This window comes from Protopterus annectens, chromosome 2.part0 (assembly GCF_019279795.1).
Source record: "Protopterus annectens isolate FY-2018-M chromosome 2.part0, PAN1.0, whole genome shotgun sequence".
In the NCBI taxonomy this organism is placed as follows: domain Eukaryota; kingdom Metazoa; phylum Chordata; order Ceratodontiformes; family Protopteridae; genus Protopterus; species Protopterus annectens.
This window is the reverse complement of record NC_056728.1, coordinates 445,169,484-445,197,478: the sequence shown is the minus strand read 5'-3', so window position 1 is coordinate 445,197,478 and position 27,995 is coordinate 445,169,484. Positions and strand designations below refer to the sequence as shown.

Genomic DNA, 27,995 nt, shown 5'->3' with positions numbered 1-27,995 from the left:
ATTTATTGAACTAAATACATTATGCATACCGCATGGACTAAACTCTTCTATCATCATAATTTTAACATCTTTTGAAACAGTACAGTACAGTACAGTATAGTACCACATATATATTACAGCATAGTGGAAACAATGTGGTGAAAATGTGCACAAAAAGGCAACTTACACATAAAATCCATCAGATTCATTGATTACATCATAAATCAATGCTGCTTTAGCATGACTATGCTTTTCCATGGCTTCAGCACCTCCATTGTTTTTTATCCACTCCAAGACTAAACCCATGATGTAAATGCTGAAAAAAAATTTGGTTAATGACTTAGTAAATTGAAGAAATGGATCATACAAAAGCTACAAAAGGCAAAAAAAGTATGTATCTCAACATGTTTAATGTTAAGCTAAAAAGAAGTTGTGTCTTACCATAACATTCCATCTGTGTGGTTGATCTTCGTTCATTCATTACGATGGGTTATCAGTTGAACCGAGCCGGCCTTATACCAAGTTCGCGTCAGCCAAAACCTCTCGAGCCAAGATCCTTCTCACAATGCTCTGCTCCCTGTTACCTCAGATCGAGTCTGCAAGTTGATAGACAAAAGTAGAAGCTACCTCTGGTCAGAACAGACCTACAAGAATGGAAGAACCATATGAAATCCACCAGAAACCTCCGGAGGGGGACGGAGTGTGGGGAATAACGAATGAACGAAGATCAGCAACACAAATGGAAAGTTATGGTAAGATATAACTTCTTTATCTGATGTTGTTAATCTTCATTCATTCCTTACGATGTGACAGAGTCCTCAGCTACCTATATCCCTGGGCGGCCCTCATAGAAGGACATTCCTGAGTAGCATGGAACAAAAAGAAGCTCTTCCTCTGGAGGCCAAATCCAATTTGTAATAATGAGTAAAGGTATGGGGGTTGGCCCAAGTCGCAGCTGAGCAAATATCATTGAGGGAAGTCCTAGCATGGAAGGCTGCTGAAGTTGCCATTGACCTTGTAGAATGTGCTTTCACTTTGTGAGGCAAGGTGATGTTGTTCTTGTTGTAGACGAAGGTAATGCAATTTCTCAACCATGACGCTAATATAACTTTATAAACAGGACGACCTAGTCTTGGTCCAGGAAAAGCCAGAAATAATTGGTCTGATTTACGGGTAGATTTTGTTCTGTCCAAATAAAAACAAATTTCCCTGTGAACAACTAGGGAGTGCAAGCAATACTCTCCCTTGTTAGAATGATTAGGAAAAAATACTGGGAGGTCAATAGACTGTTTGATAGACCGCTCTGACACAACTTTCGGTAAGAAGGAGGAATTCGTTCTTAGTGAGACTCCATCCTTATGGAAAATAAGGTAGGGACGTTTGATGCATAAGGTTTGAAGTTCTGACAGACATCTGGCTGATATGATAGCAACCAGACAGTTTTGTACCTACCATAAATGTAGATGTCCGATAGACATAACATGTGGGTTGTCCTGCCTCAGGCAGCCCTCGGTCGGCCGGATTCCAAAGTCTGGGTCCGGCGTCGGCTGATGTCGCATTTCTCTCCGATGTCAGAGCGGCAGGAGTACATAAGCATCAGCCGATGCCATTTTCTTCAGTGTTTCTTGCCCCAGATGCCAGGTGCCCTCCAAGGAAGGCTGTAATCAAATTGGAAGACAAAAACAGGATTCCAGACAAATAAATGAGCAATAAAACAAATACACCATAACAGATATCCCCAGCTAAGAGTAACAGTGATAGGAGCGGACCCTAGGCATAGAGGGGAAGGAGGGAGGGAAAATCCGACTGCAGTTGCATGTCTATCGGACATCTACATTTATGGTAGGTACAAAACTGTACTATGTCCTTCAAGAATGCAACTGCAGTCATAACATGTGGGTAGAATACCATAGCTTAGCTGGGGGAGGAGGTATGCTCTAGGAAAAAGATGGTGTGGCAATCAAACCCTGCAGGACTGCCGAAGCAAAGCCTGCTCTGGATCTGGAGAATAGAGGGAGATTGTAGTGTTTGGAGAATGTATGCACTGAGCTCCATGTAGCAGCTTCTAGAATGTCCTTAGTAGGCACCCCTCTTAAGAATGCTGTAGAGGTGGCTGTAGCTCTGGTGGAATGTGGTCTGACATTGGCTGGAACAGTCTTTCCATGAAAGGAATAACAGAATCTGATGCAATGTCCAATCCATTTTGAAATTGTCTGTTTTGAAATTGCTTTTCCTTGGACTGCAGGGGCGTAAGCTACAAAAAGTTGTTCAGACTTCCTACTGGCCTTGGTTCTGTCCAGGTAGTATCGAAGTTGTCTGTGAATGTCAAAGGTATGCAACAGTCTTTACCCCTTATTCTCAGGATTGGGGAAGAAAGCAGGCAGATGAATGGCTTGATTTAAAGAAACCCTAGATACCACCTTTGGCATAAAAGTAGGGTTGGTCCTTAATGAAACCCTGTCTCTGTGAAAAGTTATGAACGGTGGTACTGCCATTAGGGCCTGCAATTCCGAAACCCTTCTTGCTGAGGTAATTGCCAACAGGAAAGCTGTCTTCCATGAGAGAAATTGCAAGTCAACTGAAGCTGCTGGTTCAAATGGAGGTAGAGTCAGTTTTTCTAGGACAAAATTGAGGTCCCAGGCAGGCACTGGGGCCTTTCTTGGTGGCTTAATGTTCTTGATTCCCCTGAGGAATTGCCGTAGTAAAGGGTGTGAAAAAACAGGAGGATCAGTGTTGTATCTAGCTGAAATAGCTGATGCATGTATCTTTATGGAAGAATATGAGAGGCCGTTCTTTAGCATATCTGCCAAGTATTCCAAGATGAGTGGGATGTTCAACAATGATGCATCATGTCCCTTGGTGGTATTCCAATTGCTGAATCTTTTCCACTTTGCTAAGTAAACTTTTCTGGTGGATGGTCTTCGAGCCTCTGTTAGTATCCGCTGGACTTCCTTGGAGAGAGATAGGTTGAAGTTATTTATGGGATCTCCCAGGCTGTTAGCTGCAGTATCTGAAGGTTTGGATGCACTGTTTCGAGATTGTGTTGAGTCAAAAGTAGAGGCCAATGGGGAAGGGCCCACCTCCTGGTGTGACATATGCTCCGTAGTAGTGGGTACCAGTGTTGTCTTGGCCAGTCCGGAGCTATTATGATTCCCTTGGGTCTCTCTGCTTTGATCTTTAGTAATACTGAGGTCATCAGTGGCAGAGGTGGGAATGCATATAATGTTAGGAAGTTCCAGTTGAATGAGAGAGCATCTATTTTCCAAGCTTTTGGATGGTATGTCCTTGTGCAGAATTTTGGTAGAAGATGGTTGAGATGAGAGGCAAATAGGTCCACTTCTGGCCTGCCCCATGTCGAAGTGAGTTGTGTGAAGACCTTAGGATTTAACCTCCACTCGTGTGGATCTGTGAATTTCCTGCTTAGGCTGTCCGCCAACACATTGTCTTTGCCTGGAACAAACTGGGATTGTAACTGGATGTTTAGGCTCAGTGATTTTTCCCAAAGATGCATTGTCAGTCTGCAAAGGGGGTAAGAGTGGGTGCCCCCTTGCTTGTTTATGTACCACATCACAGTGGTGTTGTCTGTCCGTATCAGTAAATGACTTTGCTGAAGTTGGTGCTGAAAGGCCTCGATGGCATGCATTACTGCCAGCATTTCCTTTTGGTTTATATGCAGATGTGTTTCCTTTGGAGACCATTGTCCTTGTATACACCTGCCTTCCATGTGCGCCCCCCATCCAAGGTCTGAGGCATCTGTGGTCATGGTCTGTGTTATCTGTGGTTTTTTGAATGACATACCTGTGTTTGCTTGGCTCACCGAGGCCCACCATAGGAATTCCTTTTGTAGGCATGGAATGAGCGGAATGATTGTCTCCAAGTTGTTGTTGTGTTGAGACCAAATGCTTTTTAGGTACCATTGAAGCTTTCTCATGTGTAGTCTTGCTAATGGAACCAGTAGAATGCAGGATGCCATGTAACCCAGGGCCTGTAGGAATCTCCTTGCAGTCATCTGGGTGAGTTTTGCTAAGCCTCTGAAATAATGAGTTAACTTCTCTTGCTTTTCTTCTGTCAGGTAAGCCATTTGAGAGGCAGTGTCTAGTTTGGCTCCTAAGAAGATTATTTGCTGGGATGGCTGCAGTCTTGACTTTTGGAAGTTGACTGTGTATCCCAGAGCTTGAAGTAATCGTACGACATAGTCCAAGTTTTTTGTCAACATCAATTTGTCGTCCGCTTGTATGAGGCAGTCGTCCAGGTACGGGTAAATTTGTATCCCCTGGAGCCTGCAATGAGCAATTACTGAAGCCAGGCATTTTGTGAATACTCTGGGTGCAGTAGATAAGCCAAATGGCAATGCTGAGAATTGATAATGCTCTGGCCCTGCAAGAAATCTGAGGTATCTTCTGCAGCTGTGTCTGATAGGGACATGCAGGTATGCCTCCTTGAGGTCCAGAGTAATCAGCCAAGACCCCTTGCCCAGCATGGGAAGGAGCTGCTGTAGAGTCAGCATTTTGAACTTTGGTACTATGAGAAAGGTGTTTAATGCGGACAAGTCCAGTATTGGTCTCCATTGAGATTCTTTTCTTGGAACAAGAAACAGTCTTGAGTAAAACCCTGGTCTTGTTCTTGTTGTGGAACTCTTTCTATTGCTTTCATCTGAGTCAGCAGAGTGATTTGCTTGATAGCCTCTGCCCTCTGGTTTTGTGGTAGGTTTGGCATGCCTTGTTTTCTTGGCAAGGTATGAAAATGGAACCTGTACCCTCGGTCTATAATGTCCAAAATCCATTTGTCCTTTGTCAGTCTGTGCCAATTTTCTGCAAATAGAGATAATTTCCCGCCCAAGGGAGCTTTTATTTGTTCCCTGGTAGGCGGAAGTAGAGGAAAGTCATTGAGATTGTGGCTGTGGGGCAGGTGAAACCCCTGCGTCACTTCTTTGGTTTCCTGGCTGCCATTGTCTTCCCCTGTAAGGGCCTCTGTATTGGCCTCTTCCTCGGCCACGTCTGTTTTTACCCCTTTGAAACTTTTCTGGATTAGGAAAGGACCAGTTTTTTGAAGGCCAATTCCTACTGAATCTGGGGGGTTGAACCTGGAGGAAATCTTTCACCGTCTGAACTGATTTTGCTTTTTCTTCGATGGTCTTTAACACATCCTTAGCATTAGCACCAAAAAGCTTGTTCTTTTCCAAAGGTGCATCCAGAAGTTTTGCCTTTACATGATCTGGTAGAGGTTGATCTTTTAACCATGCATGTCTACGAATGACTGCCCCTGTCATAGCTGCCCTACATGAAGCTTCCAGTGCATCATATCCACACTGCAGGAAGTGATTGCTTACTTGCTGAGTGTTATGTACAGCTTCCTGCAAAACCTTCCTGTCTAAGGGATCAGGAGTGGCTAAAGTTTTTTGTAAGTCTTCTAACAGGAAATCCTGGTATTGTAACATATGAAAAAGGCAATTCAAAGCTCTCATAGATAAGGTAGTGGATGTGTAAACCTTTTTGCCCCATCGCTCTAATGACCTAGCTTCCCTGTTGGAGGGCAATGGATTTTTAGAGGTGGAAGCTGAAACTCCTTTAGGCCCCTGTGAAATAGTTTCCAAATCAGCAGAATGGGCCCTGAATAAATGGGAATGAGTTTCTGGGACCCTGTAGTACCTGTCTGGCTTGGCTGGAGCAGGAGGAAGAGAATCAGGGGTAGCACTAGAGTCAGAATATAAATCATCCAAAACATCAAGTACAGGAGGAATAGCTAAGGGTCTGTGCTGTGGCTTCTTAAGGAAAGTACTAAGGCGTTTTCTGGAATCAGAATATTCCTGCCCTTGCCACTTGAAATGTTCCCTCATGGTATGCAGAACCTCCCCAAAAGAAATATCCTCAGGAGGGGAGGCCGAGGGGATGGAATCATCTGCATCCGAGTCCTCATAGGTCTGGAAGAGCTCTTCCTGGCTATCAGAGTGGACAGAGCCCTCAGAATCTTCATCTGAAGGAGTAGGTTCAGAGGGTTCAAACCGGGGCCTTTTATCAGCAGGAGGCTGGGATCCTCTCTCAGGATGGGCCTGTGACCCTCTAATCATAGAAATTAAGTCAGCAGCCATGGACATAATTTGTGTCTCTGGAGTAGGCTGAGGTATGGTTTTAGTAGTAAGATGCTTTGTTTTGCTGGCTGCCTTAGCCCTAGTGGAGGCCTTGATAGACATGGCCATAGGAGGCCTGGCAGCACCACGTGCAGGAGTGACCTTGTCTACAGCAATGGTCTTGGGCATTTCCTCCCTTTCGGTATCCAGAGGAAAATCGATAAATGGCGTCGGAGTGATGGAGTTGTCGGTAATGCTGTGCCTTCGGTTCGGAGCGGTGGAGAGACCATCTCAGAGGGAACCGGAGCACTCGCGCTGGGTTTTGGCGTGGAGTCGGTGGTAGACGCGGGCCGAGTATGTCGGTCCCGGTCTTTTCGCTTCTTGGGAGTTTGCGATGTCGGGAGATCCGACGGCATGGTGTAAGCAAATTTATCGCCGAAAAAATCTTCAGCGAACTCCACCCGGCGCCTGAGAGTGCGCTTGTTGAAGCGAGCACAGGCTACACAGGCCGAGACATCGTGGTCTGGGCCAAGGTAAGGAAGACAGTAAGAGTGGAAATCCTTATGAGGTATTTGTTTACCACAAGAAAGACAATTGTTAACTTTTTCAGTAATTTCTGACATCGGCTGAGGCAAGAAAAGGTCCCCAACGGGGTACTTAGCTTTTTTGATGACTTTTGATGACTTTGGTATCGAAGAATACAGGAGCTGACCGACCGGCACTTGCGAACTGCTTCTGCTTCGGGCACCGCGTGGCAAGAAAGACTGAAGAAAATGGCGTTGGCTGATGCTTATGTACTCCTGCCGCTCTGACGTCTGAGAGAAATGCGACATCAGCCGACGCCGGACCCAGACTTTGGAATCCGGCCAACCGAGGGCTGCCTGAGGCAGGACAACCCACATGTTATGACTGCAGTTGCATTCTTGAAGGACATCAAGGTTTTCCAAGAGAGGTACTTTAAGTCACAAGAAGATGCAGGTTCAAAGGGGGATGCTGTTACGGCTTGCAGAACCAAAGCCAGGTCCCAAGGTTGTACTGGTTCTCTAAAGGGAGGCTTCAGGTGAAAAAAAGTCTTGCAGAGTCTGCGTGATGAGTGAAGAGTCCTGGAAGCCAATGTGAAAATTAGAAATGGCAGCTAAATGAACACGAACAGGATGAGACTGATACCCCAGACTGAAAGAGATCTGTTAAATAATCTAATACCACCAAAACTAGGGCTGAAAATGGGTCCAATTGTTTGTTCGATGCCCATAAGGTAAATATTTTCCATTTGCTGAGATAGGTTAGCCTGGTGGATGACTTATGACATGCAATAAGAATATTGCGCATTGAGGAGGAGAGGTTATCCTGCCTGGCAATCACTGGAAGTGGAGAAACCAAGCTGTCAGCGTCAGGTTTGTTAGATTGGGGTGGGTCAGACCCTGCGGATGGCAGATCAACCTCAGAGTTGGATTAAGAATCCATGGTCGATCTAGCAAGTGAGGCCAAAGAAAGGGGAACCAAACGTGTCGAGACCATTATTGTGCAATGAGGATTACTTTGCTCTTCAACTGCTGTGCTTTCTTCAAAAATTGGGAAAAGAGGGGTAGAGGAGGGTAAGCATAAAGAAGACCCGAGGGCCAAGCGTGGACTAGAGCGTCTCTCGTTGACTGTCCCCGAGGGGGGATCAGGGCAAAGTAGTTGCTGTACTTGAAGTTGATTGGGGAGGGGAATAGATCGCAGCAAGGCTGGCCCCAGCGGTGGAAAATTTTTGCCGTTATCACAGGATTGAGGGACCATCCATAAGGTTGTAAAATGCACCTGCTCAATTTGTCCACTATCACGCTGGAGCTCCTGGGAATGTGCGTTGCAATTAGAAAGTGGTTAGAAGCTATCGCCCATTGCCATATTCTCAAGGTCTCTCGGCATAACGTGTAAGATCTGGTGCCCCCTTGCTTGTTGATGTACCACACTACTGACATGTTGTCTGATTGGATTGCAATAGTCCCTGACAGAAGGATCAAGTGAAATGCTTGCAATGTTAGTAGCACCTCCCTCAGTTCCAGGACATTGATATGCAAATGAGCCTCTGTCTCCGACCAGGTGCCACGGACTGAGTTTTCCTGACATAGCCCTCCCAACCCCATCAGGGAGGTGTCTGTGGTCACCGTGGCTTTTGGGTGATGGGGGCTGAAGGGGCAAGACCATTGTTGGGGATTGTGAGACATCCACCAGAGTAAGTCTTGCTTGCATCTCTGAGTTACACTTATCTGAAAAGACAAAGGATGTTGTAGAGGGTACCACTGAGTGAGAAGTAGCCACTGAAGAAGTTTCATGTGGAACCTGGCCAGAGGAACAATGGTAATCGAGGCTGCCATCGATCCCAAGAGTTGGGGTAAAGACCGAGCAGAAGATTTGTGGTGACAGAGATGCTGTGCAATTTCTCGTGCCCAACAGAACTCTGATGAATTCTAAAGATTGCGTCGGGGTTGTGCTGGACTTCTCCCAGTTGATAGTGGTTCCCAGGCATTGAGCTGTGAGAAGAGTGTAATCCAGGGCTTCCTCCAGTAGATGCTTGGTGGGGGTGGTAAGGAGCAAGTCGTCTAGGTATGGAAACACCTGGAATCCTTGAAGTCTCAGGTGAGCGATAACCACTGCCATGCATTTGGTGAACACTCTGGGGACTGTAGAGAGACCAAAGGGCAGTGCTCGAAATTGGTAGTGACTGGCTCCTATGCAGAAGCGGAGGTATCTTCTTGAGTGTTTGTCCACTTTTATATGATAATATGCATCTTGAAGATCTATAGAGCACATCCAATCGTCTTCTTCCAAAAGAGGAAGGATAGAATGAACCGTGCCCATCTGGAATTTCTCTGTTTTTGTAAAATTGGTGTCCGGTCCCCTGTCTTTTTTGGCACTAAAAAGAATCTTGAGTAAAAAAATGGATCCCATCTGGTCTGGGAGGGCCGTTTGGATGACTCTTTTTGTTTGTAGCAGCTTTCAGATTTCGTGTGCTGCTGCTTCCCCCTGACTGGGTGGGACGTTGGGTAAATTTCTGGGTGAAGTGGGACAGAGATGGAAGGGAATGCAGTAATCTCTGGATATTATCCATTGTACCCAGGAATCAGTAGTTATGATTCACCAGGCAGTAGGGTACAAGCAAAAATGATCCCCGACCGCTTCCAGAGGTGAGCAGTCGGGCAACGCTTCAGGAGCTCTGGTAGGGTTGCCCAGAGAAAGAATCTCTGGAACCCTGGTTTTGCGGACCTCCCCTGCCCCGAAAGGGGCATCTTCCATTAGAGTTTCCCCCTCTGCCCTTAGGGGAGAACTCGGCATGTGCGTCACGGTAAGAGCCCTGTGATTTTCTGTGCCACATCTTACCACTCCTCTGATTTCTGGAGTAGAATCACTGAGGGGTGGAGTGTCAGACACCAACAGCAGACAGGGTTTTACCATCTTGTTTGCACCTTGCCAGCGTATCCTTAACTTTTTGGGCCAAACAATGAAGAGGTCTCAATGGGGGCCATTCATAAAGGAAGCCTTAAAAGAGTCTGCAAAGGCGTATCCAGGCATGCCATCTCGTGACTATGCCTGCACCTGCCGCTCTAGATGCTCCTTCCGTTGCGTGTGAAATGAGGTGTATGGAAGAACTGGATATAGATTCTAGGGTCGCTATCCGAGAGGCTACCTTGTCGTGCACCTCATCAGAAACAGCTCCTGCCAAGGTTTCAGAGAGATGGTTAATAAGGTCTCTCTGGAGCCTCATAAGTGAGCCAAGTAGTTCAAGGACCTTACAGCGAAGGCTGATGAAGCAAACACACGCTTCCTGAGTCTGTCTATCGCCAGAGATTCCTTGTTAGGCAGATGGACACTCTGGCTCTCTTCTGCCAAGTCTTTTTTGGTTGCAGCCGCCACCACCAAGGCATCTACTGGAAGACCTTTGGACCAATGAGCATGTTCAGCAGAGGGAGACAAAAGTTTGTCAGGCCTCCAAGTATAGCTTCCAAAAAGTGTCAGGAGCCTTCCATGTGCGCTGGACGATGAGCTGGACCAGCTCATCAGCCGATGGGGTAACCCAGGAGGTAGGGGACCGGGCACAAAAGGCCTGCAGGAATACAGCTTCCTCTGAGAAAGAGTTGGAGGACATCCAATCGCCCCTCTGTCTTAGGATCTTGAGGATGTCACCAAAGGACACCTCTACAGAGGGTGACCGTGGGGACCCTTCCCTGTCATCAAAGTCCGTATCTTCGGTTAGAGACTCCTCAGTGGAGTCCATGTGCTTCCTCTTGCATGAAGCCTTGCAAGGGACATCCTCAGTGGGAAGCTCTGGGGAAGATTGCAAGGAGGGGATCTCCTGCGGGGGAGAAGCCTGAGGCCCTTGTGCTCGGTAGTTGTGGCTTGCGACAGCTGTGGCATAGAGGGGGGCAAGGACTCAAGACAGGGATGTTTTGCCAGCAGAGGCAAGTGCCCTCTCCATGGCATGGAAAGCTGGACTGCCTGAAGAGGGATGGAAGCCCAGAACTGAGCATGACAACCTTGGGACCGGGGTCACACCCCGGTCTGAAAAGCCAGCCCCCAGACTAGTAGTCTCAAGAGGGCTATGGAGCATGAAGGGAGGAGGATTCCTGGAGGGTGGCATAGAAAAAATTTGTGTCGAACCAAGAACCCCTGCTCCCATGGCACAGCAGCTAGCCTGAGAAGGGCCCGGTGCCCAGTGCACTGAGGGTCACAAGGACGACTCCGGCTCCAAAGTGAGGTCCACTGTTGGTGTTGAAGGAAAGGAAGCTGCAGTCGGAGGAAGGGGCTTTAATGCTTCCCTGGAAGTCGAAGGAGGAGTGTAAGATGGAGTCTGTGAAGAAATACGGTTACCTGCACGAGGGAGCGCAACTTTAGACAGAATAAAGAGTCTCCTGGCCACAAGGAACTGAGCAACAAGCCACAACACATTCTATTCTGAGAGGCTTCTGGTTGACCTCATAGAGAGACCTGATGGAGATTCTGGTCTGTCCAAAAAGGGGCTGTACTGACTTCGCACAAAAGGATCTATGGAGGGAGAGTACTTAGTTTGGGCGAGTTTGTGCAATGTAGAGCCCAGAGCCGAGGGTGTGTGCACCGAGGAGAATGGTGCCTAGGGTATCTGCGCCGACATAGGTGGTGCCATAGACGTTGAGGGTGTCTGCACTGTGAAGGGAGGTGTGGCAAATGTCTGCACCGATAAATACGGCTCCGCCGAAGAAGGTGTCCGCACCAGTAACGACGGTGCCGAAAGTGACTACAACGAGCAGGTCAGTGCCGAAGGCGTCTGCATTGTAGAGGGCAGCATTCCAGAAGACAGAGCCTAAGGAGTCAGCACCAACGATGCCGAAGGAGACTGTACCTGTAGAGACGGAGCCAAGAGAGTCTGCATCGATGTCAGCGGTGCCAAAAAAGGCTGGGAAGATACTGTCGGACCAGTGAGTGTCTGCACCGGGAACTCCGGTGCCGGTGAAGAAGACATAGCTGGAGTGAGAACAAATAGGGCGGTGCCAAGGCTGGAGCAAAAAGGACCACAGATGGAAGCACCAGGACCAAAGTTTTCACCATTTTGAGAGTCAACTCCTTGTGGTCTCCAGAGGGAGACGAAGTGAGCGACCTCGAGAAGGAAGAAGAAGAACGCCTCTTACGGGGTTTAGAAGGAGGGGGTGAGCCCTCCGACCCAGAGGTAGCCTCGCAGAAAAGAGATTTAAGGAGGCCTTTTAGTGCAAGTTTGTTCTTCCTTTCATTCAGACTCCTAGTTAAATTTCTACAAATCCCACACGGGGGGGGGTGGGGGGTCCACTGACAGGTGGGAAACATTCAGACGATAAACACACAAGTCATGACTATCACAAAGCGGTAACTTACGGCCGCATTCTGTAAAATATTTGAAAAGTACAGTTGTGTACACTTACCATAAATGTAGATGTTAGAGTGTATTCACTGTTGCAGTCATTACATTTGGATAATCTGCTGGCAGGCTGCCCTCAGTCGACCTGAATAACAAAGTCTTCGGTCCTGCGTCGGTTGCTATCTCCTCTTCCATGACGTCAGGTCCTCAGGGGTATAAAACATACAGCCGACGCCATTTTAATCAGTTTTTCTTGCCCCAGATATCAGGTGCCCACCAAATGTGGAGAAAAATATATAAATACACAGTAAATATATATAAATGCACCTTAGAAAAGTACAGTTTTGTACGTACCATAAATGTAGATGTTTGAGTGCTCATACAGCTGCAGTCATAACAGATGGGTTATCCTGCCGTCAGGCGGGTCCTCGGTCGGCCGAATTCCAAAGTCTAGGTCCGGCGTCGGTTGTTGTCACTTCTTCCCTGATGTCAGTGCGGCAGGGGTATAAAAGAGCCAGCCGACGCCATCTTCTTCAGTTTTTCTTGCCCCAGATGTCAGGTGCCCCCAGAAGGAAGGCAAAACATAAACTTATGTAATCATGCAATATAGAATAATCAAAAAACAGTAGTTGCAAGCAAATACACCATAAAAGAATACCCCAAATAGGTTGTATGAGAAGGTGTTTGTCATAAGGCCTGTCCTAAGAGGGGATGGAGGGGGGGGGACCTGGACTGCAGCTGTATGAGCACTCGAACATCTACATTTATGGTAGGTACAAAACTGTACTATGTTCATCGTGCATACAGCTGCAGTCATAACAGATGGGAAGAATCCCAAAGCTAAGTAGGGGTGGCAGGCACTAAGTGGAACTAGGAGGAGCAAGGATGCCCTGCAAGACAGCTGTGGCAAATCCCGCTCTAGATTTAGAGTAAAGTGGAAGGTGATAGAGTTTGGAGAAAGTGTGCACTGAACTCCAAGTGGCTGCTTCCAAAATGTCCTTGGTAGGAACCCCCCTGAGGAAAGCTGCAGAGGTAGCTGTGGCCCTTGTGGAGTGGGATCTGATGCTTGAAGGCACAGCTTTTCCATAAAATGAGTAACAAAAGCGTATGCAGTGGGCTATCCATTTTCAGACTGTCTGTTTGGAGATAGCCTTTCCTTGAGCACCTGTAGCATAAGACACAGAGAGTTGCTCGGATTTCCTGAATGGCTTTGTCCTGTCCAAATAATAACAAAGTTGTCTGTGAATGTCCAAGGAATGTAGTAGTCTTTCCCCTTTGTTTTGTGGGTTAGGGTAAAAGGTAGGTAAGTGGATTGTCTGATTCAAGGCTACACTGGATACTACCTTTGGCATAAAGGTAGGATTGGTTTGTAAGGAAACTCTGTCCTGATGGAAAATGATGAAAGGTTGCACAGCCATGAGGGCCCGTAGTTCCGAAACCCTGCGTGCTGAGGTGATAGCCAGAAGGAAGGCTGTTTTCCATGACAAGTATTGTAGTTCTGTTGAAGCAGCTGGCTCAAATGGAGGAAAGGACAGCTTTTCCAATATGAAGTTGAGGTCCCAAGCAGGGACTTGTGGTTTCCTTGGGGGTTTTATATTATTTGCCCCTCTGAGGAACTGTCTTAAGAGAGGATGAGAGAATAAAGGAGGATCTGTGTTGTATTGTGCAGAAATGGCTGAAGCGTGGATTTTGATGGAGGAGAAGGAAAGTCCACTGTTTAACATCTCAGCTAGGTACTGTAAAATTTGAGGTAAATTTATTACCCAAGGATTCTGGCCCTTTTTCTGATTCCAGGCACAAAATCGTTTCCATTTGGTGGAGTAGGCTTTTCTAGTAGAAGGTCTTCTGGCCTCCAAGATGACATCCTGCACCTCCTTGGAGAGGAGGGTCTGTTGGGAAATCAAGGGATTCTCCATGCAGCTAGATTTAGGGTTTTGAGCTGGCTGTGAAGAGTTTTGAAGTTGTGCTGGGACAACAGAAGAGGCACTAGAGGTAGGATCCATGGTGGGGAATGTGTCAGGCTCTTCAGGAGCGGGTACCAGTGTTGTCTTGGCCAATCTGGAGCAATGAGAATCATTTTCGGCCTCTCTGCTCTGGCTTTTAATAGAACTTTGGGCAGCAGAGGAAGAGGCGGAAAGGCATAGACTGTCAACGTTGTCCAATTGAAAGAAAGTGCATCCACTTTCCAGGCCTGTGGATGATAGGTCCTTGAGCAAAATTTTTTCAATTGGTAATTTCTGTGGGTAGCAAAGAGATCTATTTCTGGCTGTCCCCATGCCTGAGTTATCTTTGCGAAAACTTGAAGATGCAAGTTCCATTTGTGTGGATCTGTCATATTTCTGCTTAGGCTGTCTGCCAGTGTATTTTCCTTCCCTGGCAGGAATTGTGCCTGAAGTTGGATTTGCAATTCCAGAGCTGTGTTCCATAAGGTCATGGCTAGTCTGCACAGGGGGTATGAAAGAGTTCCCCCCTGTCTGTTTATGTACCACATCACTGTGGTGTTGTCTGTCCTTATCAATAGCTGGCCTGGATGCAATAGGTCTTTGAAGGCCATAATAGCATTTTGTACAGCTAGCATTTCCTTTTGGTTGATGTGTAGGTGCTTCTCTTTTTGGGACCATTTTCCCTGAATGCACTGATCTGTCATGTGTGTCCCCCAGGCGTAGTCCGAGGCGTCTGTTGTGATGATTTGAGTTGCTTGAGGTACGCAGAAAGGAAGACCTATGTTTCTTTGGCATGCTTGAGCCCACCACAGAAATTCCTTTTGAAGACATGGAATGAGTGGTATAATTGTTTCCAAACTATGGCTGTGTTGAGACCATAAGTTTTTTAGGTACCATTGAAGTTTCTTCATATGCAGCTTTGCACATGGGATTAGAAGGATGCAAGATGCCATGAATCCCAGAGCCTGCAGGACTTTCCTTGCAGTCAGCCTGGTGAAGGTTGCCATTTTGCTGAAGTATTGAGATAGTTGCCCTTGTTTGTCTGCTGTGAGGTAGGCCATCTGGATGGTTGTATTCAAGCTGGCACCCAGGAAAATTATTTTTTGAGAGGGTATTAGTTTTGATTTCTTTTTGTTGACTGTGTATCCCAGAAAGTTCAACAGTTTTATTACAAACGCCAGGTGCTGCAGTAGTATGTCCTTGCTGTCCGCTTGGATCAGGCAGTCGTCCAGATATGGGTATATTTGTATTCCTTGAAGTCTGCAGAATGCAATTACTGATGCCAGGCATTTCGTAAACACTCTGGGTGCAGTAGATAAGCCAAAGGGCAATGCAGAGAATTGATAATGGGTTGAACCTGCAAGAAATCTGAGGTATCTTCTGCAATCTTGTCTGATAGGGACATGCAGGTATGCCTCCTTGAGGTCCAACGTTACCAGCCAAGACTCCTTGCCCAGCATGGGAAGAAGCTGCTGTAATGTGAGCATCTTGAATTTTGGTACCTGTAAATATGTGTTTAGGATGGAGAGGTCTAAAATAGGTCTCCAATCTTTGTCTTTCCTTGGTACCAAGTATAGTCTGGACTAAAACCCTTGACCTTGTTCTTTTGCAGGTACCTCTTGAATAGCTTTCATGTCTATGAGAGCTGAAATTTGTTTTTGTGCCTCTGCCCTTTGATTTTGTGGCAGGTTTGGCATGCCTCTCATTTTTGGAAGGGTGTGAAAGTGGAATCTGTAGCCTCCGTCTATAATGTCCAGAATCCATTTGTCTTTTGTGACAATATGCCAATTTTTTGAGAATAATGCCAGTTTTCCGCCCAAAGGTGCTGCCATTAAAGCTTTGCTTGGCAGGTAAAGGGGGAAGTCATTGTGTCTGCTTTCTGAATGACTGTGATCTATCTTCTCCACCTCTTGGGGTTGGTGCTTGCCATTGTCTGGCTCTGAATGATCCTTGAGATTGCCCTCTACCCCTCGGGCGTCTGTATCTGCCTCTTTGAGGTCTGTCCGTGGTTGGAAAGGACCAATTTTTTGAAGGCCAGTTTCTGCTGAAACGTGGAGGTTGTACCTGCAGGAAATCTTTCACTGTTTGCATTGATCTCGCTTTTTCCTCCATTTTCTTTAGTACCTCCTCAGCTTTAACACCAAACAATACATCTTTTTGAAGAGGTGCATCTAGTAATTTAGCTTTGACATGATCTGGTAAGGCTTGCTCTTTGAGCCAAGCATGTCTACGTATGACAGACCCTGTAACAGCAGCTCTACATGAGGCCTCTAAAGCATCAAAACCACACTGCAAGGTATGTTTACCCACTTGCTCTGCACCATGCAATAAATCCTGCAACTCTTTTAAATCTGGTTGTTCTGGTTGTGTCATTTTGCTTTTCAATTGAGATAACAAAAACTGTTGATACTTTAACATATGAAACTGACAGTTTAATGCCCTCATGGTTAAAGTGGCCGAGGTGTACACCTTTCCCCCCCACCTTTCTAAAGCTCCAGAATCTCTCTCTGAAGGTAATGGGTTTTTAGCAGTAAAGGCCTTAATTCCCTTGGGACCCTGTAAAATAGTTTCTGGGTTAGCAGTATGGCTTTTGTATAGAAACTGGTGTGAATCAGGAACCCGGTAATACCTGTCTGGTTTAACAGGAGCTGGAGGTAAAGAATCTGGGTTGAGGCTGGCTTCTGTGTACACATCATCTAATATATCTAAAACAGGAGGGATAGCCAGGGGCCTATGCTGGGGGAGCAAGAGAAAATCCCTGAGCCTTTTCTTGGAATCTGAGTAATCTTGGCCTTCCCAGTGAAAGTGTTCCCTCAAAGTATGCAGGGTTTCCCAAAAGAGTAGTCCTCGGGGGGTGGGGGGGAGACAGAGAGAATAGACTCCTCTGCATCAGAGTCTTCAAAAGGAGAATAGGTATAGTCCTGGTCCTCAGAATGCTCAGAGGTAATAGAAGCTTGATCTGAGGAAGGGTAGTTTTCCTCTAATCTGGGCCTTTTGTCCGAGGGGGGTTGAGAACCCCTGATAAGAGTAATAAGAGTAATCAAATCCTCAGCCATTTTGAGCATCTTTTTTTTAGGCATGGGACCTTGAGAGGGGGTCTGAGGTCCCTGTTTTTTAGTTTTCATGGCTGCTTTAGATTTTTTGAAAGCTTTAATAGAGAAGGAGGAAGGCCTGCAGACACCTTGAGAAATGGCAGGCCTGTCTAAACTCTGAGTTTCCCCGCCAAGAGTGGCGTCGGTATCTGTAGTTGGAATGGGGACCAAGGAGCCTGTGACCTTGGGTACTGAAGACACCGGTAATGAAGTGTCATCGGTACTCAGGGGCTGCGTGGGCGCCTCGCTGAGAACCGGAGAACTGGTAGTCGGCCTTAGCGTGGTGTCAGTAGAAGTTGTGGACCTCGTATGTCGGTCCTTATCTTTGCGTCTTTTACTCAAAACTGGAGTCGGAGTATCCGACGACATCATATAATTAAATTTTTTTACCAAAATAGTGAAGGGCGAACTCCGCCCGACTATTAATAGTGCGTTTGTTGAATCTAGCATAAAAACGGCAGGCAGAGACGTCGTGGTCTGGGCCTAAGCAAGGAATACAGAAAGAGTGGAAATCCTTATGCGGTATTTGCTTCCCACATGAAATGCAATTATTAACTTTGTCTGACATCGGTCTGAGGCAAGAAAAGTTTCCCCAACTGGGTACTTAGCTTTCAAGGAGACTTCAGCTGAAATATTTTCGTAAATCTCAGGAGCTGGCCGACCGGCACTTGCGAACTGCTTCTGCTTCGGGCACCGCGCGGCAAGAAAGACTGAAGAAGATGGCGTCGGCTGGCTCTTTTATACCCCTGCCGCACTGACGTCAGGGAAGAAGCGACGACAACCAACGCCGGACCTAGACTTTGGAATTCGGCCGACCGAGGACCCGCCTGATGGCAGGATAACCCATCTGTTATGACTGCAGCTGTATGCACGATGAACATCATAACATTTACCTTCAATTAAAAATAAATATACCACAAAGGCTTTTGAGTATAGTGAAGGAAAGAAAAGATATAGAATGGGGGACGGCAGGTGGGTAACCCGGACTGCAACAGTGAATACACTCGAACATCTACATTTATGGCAAGTGTACACAACTGTACTATGTTCTTTGTGTTTCACTGTTGCAGTCATTACATTTAGGTAGAATCCCAAAGCTATGGAGGGGAGGATGGAGCTAAACAGCATTAGGAGCAGCTATAAGGCCCTACAAGACTGTAGTGGAAAAGCCTGCCCTGGATTTAGAGAAGAGAGGCAAATGGTAATGTTTTGTGAACGTATGGACAGAGCTCCAAGTTGCAGCTTCTAGAATGTCTTTGGTAGGGACCTCTCTGAGAAAAGCTGCTGAAGTAGAGGCAGCCCTGGTGGAATGGGACCTGATCCTCTTTGGCACAGGTTTACCATGGTGCAAATAGTAGAAACATGCAGTGGCTTATCCATTTAGAAATAGTCTGCTTTGATATAGCCTTCCCCTCTGATCCTGCAGCAAATGCCACCAGTAGTTGCTCAAACTTTCTTAGAGATTTTGTCCTGTTCAAGTAGAATCTTAGTTGTCTGTGTACATCCAATGAATGCAGAATCCACCCCCCCCCTTGTTCTGCGGATTTGGGAAAAAAGTTGGCAGGTGAATGGTTTGCTTAAGAGCCACACTGGATACCACCTTAGGCATAAAGGAAGGATTGGTCCTGAGGGCCACCCTGTCCGGGTAAAATATAATGAAGGGCTCCACTGCCATGAGAGCCTGTAGTTCTGAAACCCTTCTAGCTGAAGTGACTGCCAAAAGACAAGCTGTCTTCCAAGAAAGAAATTTTATATCCACAGTAGCTGCTGGTTCAAAAGGAGGTAGGATGAGTTTTTCCAGCACAAAATTGAGGTCCCATGCGGGAGTTGGCACTCTCCTGGGAGGCCTTAAATTTTTGGTCTATCTGAGATACTGTTTTAGCAGTGGATGAGAAAAGAGAGGAGGCTCTGTGTTGTAAAGAGCCGAGATGGCAGAGGCATGGATTTTTAATGAAGAAAAAGACAGGCCCTTGTCAAGCATCTCAGTTAAGTATTGTAAAATCTGAGGAATATTGGAATTTGCTGTGTCTATTCCCTGTGCTTGGTTCCAAGCACAGAATCTCTTCCATTTGTCAGCATAAGATTTTCTAGTACTAGGCCTTCTGGCTTCCAAAATGACATCCATCACAGGTTTACTGAGAGATGTGGTTTGAATAATTAGTTGATTAGCCATGCTGCAAGATTCAGAGTTTGGAGCTGAATGTGCAGAATTTGATAGTTCTGTTGAGACAGTAGGTGATGTGTCTGAGGCAAGTACCACGGAGGAAGGTGTGACATATTCCTTAGAAGCGGATACCAGTGTTGGTGAGGCCAGTCCAGAGCAATTAAAATCATTTTTGTTTTTTCCTGTCTGACTTTTAGTAATACCTTGGAGAGTAGAGGCAGAGGGGAAAAGGCATAGACTGGTAGGTTCTTCCAGCTGAAGGACAGAGCATCCACTTTCCATGCTTTTTTGTGATGAGTTCTCGTGTAGTATATGTCCAACTGATAGTTTTGGGAAGAGGCAAACAGATCTATGTCTGGGCGTCCCCATTTCTGTGTTAACATGTTGAAGATTTGTGGATCCAGTTTCCATTTGTGCGGGTCCATAAGATTTCTGCTTAGGTCGTCTACCAGAGTATTTTGCTTTCCTGGCAGGAATTGAGCTTGAAGATGTATTTGGTAAGTCAAGGCTGTGTTCCACAAGGCCATGGCTAGTCTGCAGAGGGTGTAGGAATGTGTACCCCCCTGCTTGTTTATGTACCACATAACTGTGGTGTTGTCCATCTTTATCAGTAGTTGTCTTGGATGAAGCAAGTCCTTGAAGGCTGTCAGAGCATTCTGAACAGCTAGCATTTCTTTCTGGTTGATATGCAGATGCATTTGGTTTGGGCTCCATTTGCCCTGAATGCATCTCCCTGCCAGGTGGGCCCCCCAAGCATAGACTGATGCGTCTGTAGTTAGGGTTTGGGTGGCAGGGGCTAGAGTGAATGACAGTCCCCTGTTTTAGTGACATGTGTCTGCCCACCAAAGAAACTCCTGTTGTAGGCAGGGAATGAGAGGGATCATTGTTTCCAGGCTGTGACAATGTTGACTCCATAAACGTTTTAGGCACCACTGAAGTTTCCTCATACGCAGTCTCGCATATGGAATTAGTAGAATGCAGGATGCCATGAACCCCAAAGCCTGCAGAATTTGTCTTGCAGATAACTGGGTTTTTGATGAAATTTGTTTGAAGTATGTTGTCAATTGCAGTTGTTTGTCTGGCATGAGGTAATCCATCTGGGCAGTTGTATTCAAGCTTGCACCCAGGAATGTAATTATTTGAGAGGGTACCAGTTGTGATTTCTTTTCGTTTATGGTGTACCCTAGGCATGCTAGGAGCCTTTTTGCAAATGCCAGATGTTGAAGAAGAGTGTCCTTGTCCTCTGCCTGAATGAGACAATCGTCCAGATAAGGATAAATTTAAATGTTTGTCTGCAGAATGCAATTACTGGTGCCAGACACTTTGTAAAGACCCTGGGCACAGTAGATAAGCCAAAGTGCAGTGCAGAGAATTGGTAATGCAAAAAACCTGCTTTGAAGCGGAGGTATCTTCTGCAAGATTCCCTTACTGGGATATGCAGGTATGCCACTTTTAAGTTTAGAGTTACTAACCAAGCATTCTTGCCTAGCATAGGCAGTAGCTATTGTAAAGTCAGCATTTTGAATTTTGGAATGTCCAGGAACGTGTTCAGAATAGATAAGTCCAGTATTGGACGCCATGAATTGTCTTTTCTGGGTACCAGGAAAAGTCTTGAATAAAATCTGGTCCTTTTTCCTTTTCTGGTACCGGTTGAATAGCCCCCATATCCATGAGGGACATGACTTGTTTCTGGGCTTCTGCCCACTGGTTTTGTGGCAGATCTGGCCATCCGTTTGGAATTGGCAAAGTATGGAAATTAAATCTGTACCCCTGAGATGCTATGTTAATTACCCAGTGGGTATTAAACTGCCAATTTTGAGCATGAAGTGCTAGTTTCCCCCCCAAGGGGGCTGCCAAAAGATAAGTGCTTGGAGATGGTAGAGGAAAGTCATTGAGACTGCTTACTGTAGGGTTGTGCTTTGTTACCTCCAGATTTGGAGGTGGAGGCACCCCATTGCTTTGACCTGTAAGATCCCTGTGATTGATATCTGGAGCCTTTTGAGTGCCTGGGTTTACCCTGAGTGGCTCTGTTGGACAAAGGAAAGGACCAATTTTTAGTAGGCCAGTGCCTACTGAACCTGGGTGGCTGCACTTGCAAAAAATCCTTTACAGTTTGCATAGATTTAGCTTTGTCTTCCATTTTCTTTAAAACCTCTTCTGCCTTATTTCCAAACAGAGTATCATGCTGCAAGAGGGCATCCAACAATTTAGCTTTAACATGATCAGGCAGATTATGCTACTTGAGCCAGGCATGCCTTCTTATCACAGATCCAGTAACGGTGGCCCTACAAGAGGCCTTCAAGGAATCAAAACCACATTGCAAAGTATGCTTTCCAACCTGTTCTGCTGCATGCAATAAATCCTGTAACTCTATTTTCCACACAATCAGTAATCAACATCATTTTCAGCTTCAGTAAGCCCATAACATGCTGTTGATACTTAAGCATATGAAACTGGCAGTTTAAAACCCTGATTGCCAAGGTTGCAGACGTATACACCTTCTTATTCCATCTATCCAGCGCCCTGGAATCTCTATCAGAAGGGGTAGGATTTTTGGCTGTAGAAGAATAACAGCCTTGGGACTCTGAGAAATAGTCTCAGGATCAGCAGCAGGATTTTTGAAAAGAAATTTGTGGGAGTCAGGAACCCTGTAATATCTGTCTGTCTTACTAGGAGCCGGAGGCAAGGAATCAGGAGCCATACTTTATTCCGAGAACACATTATCCACAATGTCTAATACAGGAGGTATTGCCAAAGGCCTATGCTGAGGTAGAAGAAGGAAATCCCTAAGCCTCTTTTTTTATTCAGAAATGTCCTGACTCTCCCAATGAAAATGTTCCCTTAATGTATGCAAAGTCTCTCCAAAACAGTAATCCTCAGGAGGAGATGCAGACAGGATGGATTCTTCTGAGTCAGAAACCTCATAAGGTGGAATAGAAAATTCCTGATCAGAACAGGAATCAGAAGAAATGGAAACCTGATCTGAAGATTCATAATCAGTGCCTTGCCTAGGCCTCTTAGCAGGGGGGTTGGAAACCCCTGATCAAGGTAATTAAATCCTCAGTCATTTTGATCATTTGTTTTTTAGGCATATGGGGCCTGAGCACGTGGCTCATGTGTCGTTTTTTTAGACATAGAAGCCGGTTTTGACCTTGTTTTTGTTGATGGCGTTGGTTTAATATAAAAATGTTGAGGCCTGAAAACACCCTCAAAAGCCGGTGCCTGCTCAGCGGCTCCAGACCCATTCAAGGGAGAGACATCCGCGGGTTCAATACTTTGCGAATCTCGTGGCATACCGGACCCCGAGTGGGTCTCGGTAGAGGCCTGTGACTCAAAAGTAGCGGGTATCAGGGGCTGCGAAAGCGCCTCACTGAGTACCGGCGAACCGGCGACTGGCTTAGGAGAAGCTTCGTCGTCAGTTTTGGACCTCAATGGTCTGTCTCTGTCTTTTTCCTTGTGTTTTTTTGTGAACTCCGGTAGTCGGATTACTAACAGACGACATTTCTGGGTAGTTAAATCTTGAACCAAAATATTTAGAAGCAAAAATATACAGACGCTTAATACTGCGTTGGTTAAATTTAGCACAAAACCGACAGCAAGGCACGTTGTGGTTAGGGCCTAGGCAAGGAATACAGTACAAATGAAAATCCTTATGAGGTATTTGCTTCCCACAAGTAATGCAGTTATTAAATTTTACTGACATTGGTAAGGAGCAAGAAAAAGTTTCCCCAACAGGGTACTTAGCTTTAGTTTGAAGACTTTGGTTCTGAAACTCAAAAACGAAAATTTCAGGAGTCGGCCGACTGGCACTTGCGAACTGCTTCTGCTTCGGGCACCACGTGGCAAGAAAAACTGATGAAAATGGTATCAGCTGCGTGTTTTATACCCCTGACAACCTGACGTCATGGAAGAGGAGACATCCAACACTACTTTTCTTATGCAACATTATAATATCAAGGGAAAAACTACAATACTACTAAAAAGTTATGAAAGAATTACCAACGATGGTAATGGAGAATTACCTCAAAGGTAAGAAAAGGGACAGAATATACTATAGGGAAAGAGTCTCAAAGCTGCGATAGGGTAAGAAGATAGAGATAGTGAAGAACTGAAAACTTTCTATACGCTAATAATAGAATAACTTCAAAAAATTGAACACTTAGCTGAGAGAGAAGGCTTGACACGGCTGTACAGCAATGTAGCAAATGAGATCTGATGTGACAGGGAGCAGAGCATTGTGGGTAGGATCTTGGCTCAAGAATTTTTTGGCTGATGTGAGCTTGGTATAAGGCCAGCTCAGTTCCGAGGACAGAACCGATAACCCATCGTAAGGAATGAACGAAGATTAACAACATCAGATCTACATTTACAGATGATAGAAACAAAATGCATTCTTAGCCCTATCAATTGATCAACATGAGGATGAAGACCTTCCTTGATACCTCCTGGATTAGGTACTTCATCACCAATTGAATTCTGCATCTTTTACAACCTCTCATATTCAGGGATGTCTGTATGCTCATATTCCAGCCATCGATCGGCAATCCCTTCCCACCATTTTTGCACATAGGGTCAGGGTGTCAGGCCAACAGTGACAATCTAACGCTAATGTTGACACCGCTAGGTGGATAGCCTTGCCACAGTTGTTCTTTCACACCTGGCATGCCATAATACAACCTCCCAGTTACACAAGTCTGCATGGCCCTAAAGTCCAACAGTTCATCTCCATGCAACCTGCAAGCACATTCCTGCAATCAATACATAATCTGATGTGAATTATGAGGACCTCCAGCAGCAATATATAGGATTATGATCAGGTCTCCAATCTTAAACATGTTATTACGTGTGACATGGATGTCAAGAAATTGACATTGAGGGCGTAGCTTGAGAAGTAAATCTTGGCACACTTATCAAGAACATACAGTAACAGCTTAGGATAGGTGAGACATGATCATAATCCTTTGTAGTGTATGGAGTTTTATCTACTCCATGTACTACTAGGTTACAGGAAAAAAAGCCTAAGTGCTTCGCCAGATTTGAAAGCCAGTAAGGCACTTAGCAACTGCTGTCACATAGACAGCAAATAAACACAACTGCAAGAAGTCAAGGACAATTTTTAAATACTGTCCTAATTAAAACAAGTTACTTATAGACTGAAAAATTCAGAGACTGTAGAGACTGAAGGAACACCCCTTTCCTGATACTGGACAGTAACAGAGCTTAGGGGGTAATGAAGATGTTCAAGTGTATTCACTGTTGCAGTCATTACATTTGGGGTAATCTGCTGGCAGGTTTCCCTCAGCCGGCCTGATTAACAAAGTCTTGGGTCCTGTGTCGGTTGCTGTCCCTTCTTCCATGACATCAGGTCGTCAGGGGTATAAAACATGCATTTGACGCCATTACATCAGTTTTTCTTGCCCGAGATATCAGGTGCTCCCCTAATGGGGAGCCAATAAAATTAGAAAAACAAAAAAATATACCTCCAACCAAAAGCAAATACACCAAAAAGACTTTTAAGCATAGTAAAAGAAAGTAGGGGTATAGCTAGAGAAAAGTAGGGGGCTGGAGGGAGGGTAACCAGGACTGCAAAAGTGAATACACTTGAACATCTACATTTATGGTAAGTGTACACAACTGTACTATGTTCTTCGTGTTTCACTGTTGCAGTCATTACATTTGGGTAGATTCCCAAAGCTATGGTTGGGAGGAGGAATTTAAATAGCATTAGGGCTGGCTATAAAGCCCTGCAAGACAGCAGTGGCAAAACCACTTCTGGATTTAGAGAAAACTGGTAAATGATAATGTTTGGTGAAAGTATGTACAGAACTCCAGGTAGCAGCTTCTAGAATATCCCTGGTAGGAACACCTCTGAGAAAGGCTGCAGAAGTAGATGCAGCCCTGGTGGAGTGAGATCTGATCTCCTGGGGGATAGGTTTTCCATGGTGCTTATAGCAGAAATGAATTCAACGGCTTATCCATTTAGAAATGGTTTGTTTTGAAATAGCCTTCCCCCTCTACCCCTACAGCAAATGCTACCAGCAATTGGTCAGATTTTCTTCGAGATTTAGTCCTGTCCAAGTAGAAACTAAGTTGTCTGTGCACATCCAAGGAATGCATAATCCGTTCCCCTTTGTTCTGTGGATTGGGAAAGAAGGTTGGCAAATGAATGGACTGATTAAGAGCCACACTGGAAACCACCATGGGCATGAAGGAGAGACTGGTCCTCAGAGATACCCTGTCCACATGAAAGATTATGAAAGGCTCCACTGCCATAAGGGCCTGTAATTCAGATATCCTTCTAGCTGAAGTGATTCCTAAAAGGATGGCTGTTTTCCAAGAAAGAAATTTTAAGTCTGCGGTAGCAGCTGGTTCAAAAGGAAGTAGAGTGAGCTTCTCCAAAAAGTACAGTTTTGTACCTACCATAAATGTAGATGTTCGAGTGCTCATACAGCTGCAGTCATAACAGATGGGTTATCCTGCCGTCAGGCGGGTCCTCAGTTGGCCGAATTCCAAAGTCTAGGTCCGGCGTCGGTTGTCGTCGCTTCTTCCCTGACGTCAGCGCACCAGGGGTATAAAAGAGGCAGCCGATGCCATTTTCTTCAGTTTTTCTTGCCCCAGATGTCAGGTGCCCCCAGAAGGAAGGCAAACATAATGTTATGCAAAGATGCAATGTTGATAAATCAAAAACAGTAGTTGCAAGCAAATACACCATAAAGGAATACCCCAAAAAGGTTATATGAAAAGTGTTTGTCATAAGGCCTGTCCTAAGAGGGGATGGAGGGAGGGAAACCTGGACTGCAGCTGTATGAGCACGCGAACATCTACATTTATGGTAGGTACAAAACTGTACTATGTTCATCGTGCATACAGCTGCAGTCATAACAGATGGGTAGAATCCCAAAGCTAAGTAAGGGTGGTAGGCACTAAGTGGAACTAGGAGGGGTTAGGATGCTCTGCAGGACTGCTGTGGCAAAGCCCGCTCTAGAATTTGAGTATAGTGGGAGGTGATAGTGCTTGGAGAAAGTGTGCACCAGGTGGCTGCTTCCAAAATGTCCTTGGTAGGGACCCCCTTGAGGAAGGCTGCAGAAGTAGCTGTGGCTCTGGTGGAGTGGGATCTGATGCATGCAGGCACAGTTTTTCCATGAAATGAGTAATAAAAGCGTATGCAGTGGGCTATCCATTTTGAAATTGCCTGTTTGGAAATAGCCCTTCCTTGAGCACCTGCAGCATAGGACACAAAGAGTTGCTCAGATTTCCTGAATGGTTTTGTCCTGTCCAAATAGTAACGAAGTTGTCTGTGAATGTCCAAGGAATGTAGTAGTCTTTCCCCTTTGTTTTGTGGATTAGGATAAAAGGTAGGTAAGTGGACAGTCTGATTCAAAGCTACACTGGATACTACCTTTGGCATAAAGGTAGGGTTGGTTCGTAAGGAAACTCTGTCCTGATGGAAAATGATGAATGGTTGCACAGCCATGAGGGCCTGTAGCTCCGAAACCCTGCGTGCTGAGGTGATAGCCAGAAGAAAGGCTGTTTTCCATGACAAGTACTGTAACTCTGTTGAAGAAGCTGGCTCGAAGGGAGGAAGGGTCAGCTTTTCCAATATGAAGTTGAGGTCCCAAGCAGGGACTGGTGGTTTCCTTGGGGGTTTTATATTCTTTGCCCCTCTGAGGAACTGCCTTAAGAGAGGGTGAGAGAATAAAGGAGGATCTGTGTTGTATTGTGCAGAAATGGATGAAGCGTGGATCTTGATAGAGGAGAAGGAAAGTCCATTGTTTAACATCTCAGCTAGGTACTGTAAAATTTGAGGTATATTTATTACCCAAGGATTCTGTCCCTTTTCTTGATTCCAGGCACAAAATCATTTCCATTTGGCGGAGTAGGCCTTTCTAGTAGAAGGTCTTCTGGCCTCCAAGATGACATCCTGCACCTCCTTGGAGAGGAGAAATTTTTGGGAAATCAAGGAATTCTCCATGCAGCTAGATTTAGGGTTTTGAGATGGCTCTGAAGGGCTTTGTAGTTGTGCTGGGACAACAGAGGAGGAACTAGAGGTAGGATCCATGGTGGGGAATGTGTCAGGCTCTTCAGGAGCGGATACCAGTGTTGTCTTGGCCAGTCTGGCGCAATGAGAATCATTTTCGGCCTCTTTGCTCTGGCTTTTAATAGAACTTTGGGTAGCAGAGGAAGAGGCGGGAAGGCATAGACTGTCAATGTTGCCCAATTGAAGGAAAGTGCGTCCACTTTCCAGGCCTGTGGATGATAGGTCCTTGAACAAAATTTTTTCAACTGGCAATTTCTGTGGGTAGCAAAGAGATCTATGTCTGGCTGTCCCCATGCCTGAGTTATCTTTCTGACAACTTGAGGATGCAACTTCCATTCGTGTGGATCTGACATATTTCTGCTTAGGTTGTCTGCCAGTGTGTTTTCCTTCCCTGGTAGGAATTGTGCCTGTAGTTGAATTTGCAATTCCAGTGTCTGTCCTTATCAATAGCTGGCCTGGATGCAGTAGGTCTTTGAAGATCATAATAGCCTTTTGCACGGCTAGCATTTCCTTTTGGTTGATGTGAAGGTGCTTCTCTTTTCGGGTCCATTTTCCCTAAATGCACTGATCTGCCATGTGTGCTCCCCAGGTGTAGTCTGAGGCGTCTGTTGTGATGATTTGAGTTGCTTGAGGTACACAGAAAAGAAGACCTGTGTTTCTTTGGCAAGCTTGAGCCCACCACATAAATTCCTTTTCAAGGCACGGAATGAGTGGTATAATTGCTTCCAAGCTGTGGCTGTGTTGAGACCATAAGTTTTTAGGTACCATTGAAGTTTCCTCATATGCAGCTTTGCACATGGGATTAGTAGGATGCAAGATGCCATGAATCTCAGAGCCTGCAGGACTTTCCTTGCAGTTAGCCTGGTG

The 27,995-nt window shown here is 45.7% G+C and overlaps 1 protein-coding gene across 1 annotated transcript in view; it reads right to left on the bottom strand.

The window, feature by feature from the left end:
- PSAT1 (phosphoserine aminotransferase 1) overlaps positions 1-27,995 on the bottom strand; it is a 396,801-nt gene that overhangs the window by 99,722 nt on the left and 269,084 nt on the right. The window contains exon 7 of the mRNA XM_044060876.1: positions 167-295. Coding sequence (XP_043916811.1) covers positions 167-295 — 129 coding nt within the window. The remainder of the gene's footprint in view (positions 1-166; positions 296-27,995) is intronic.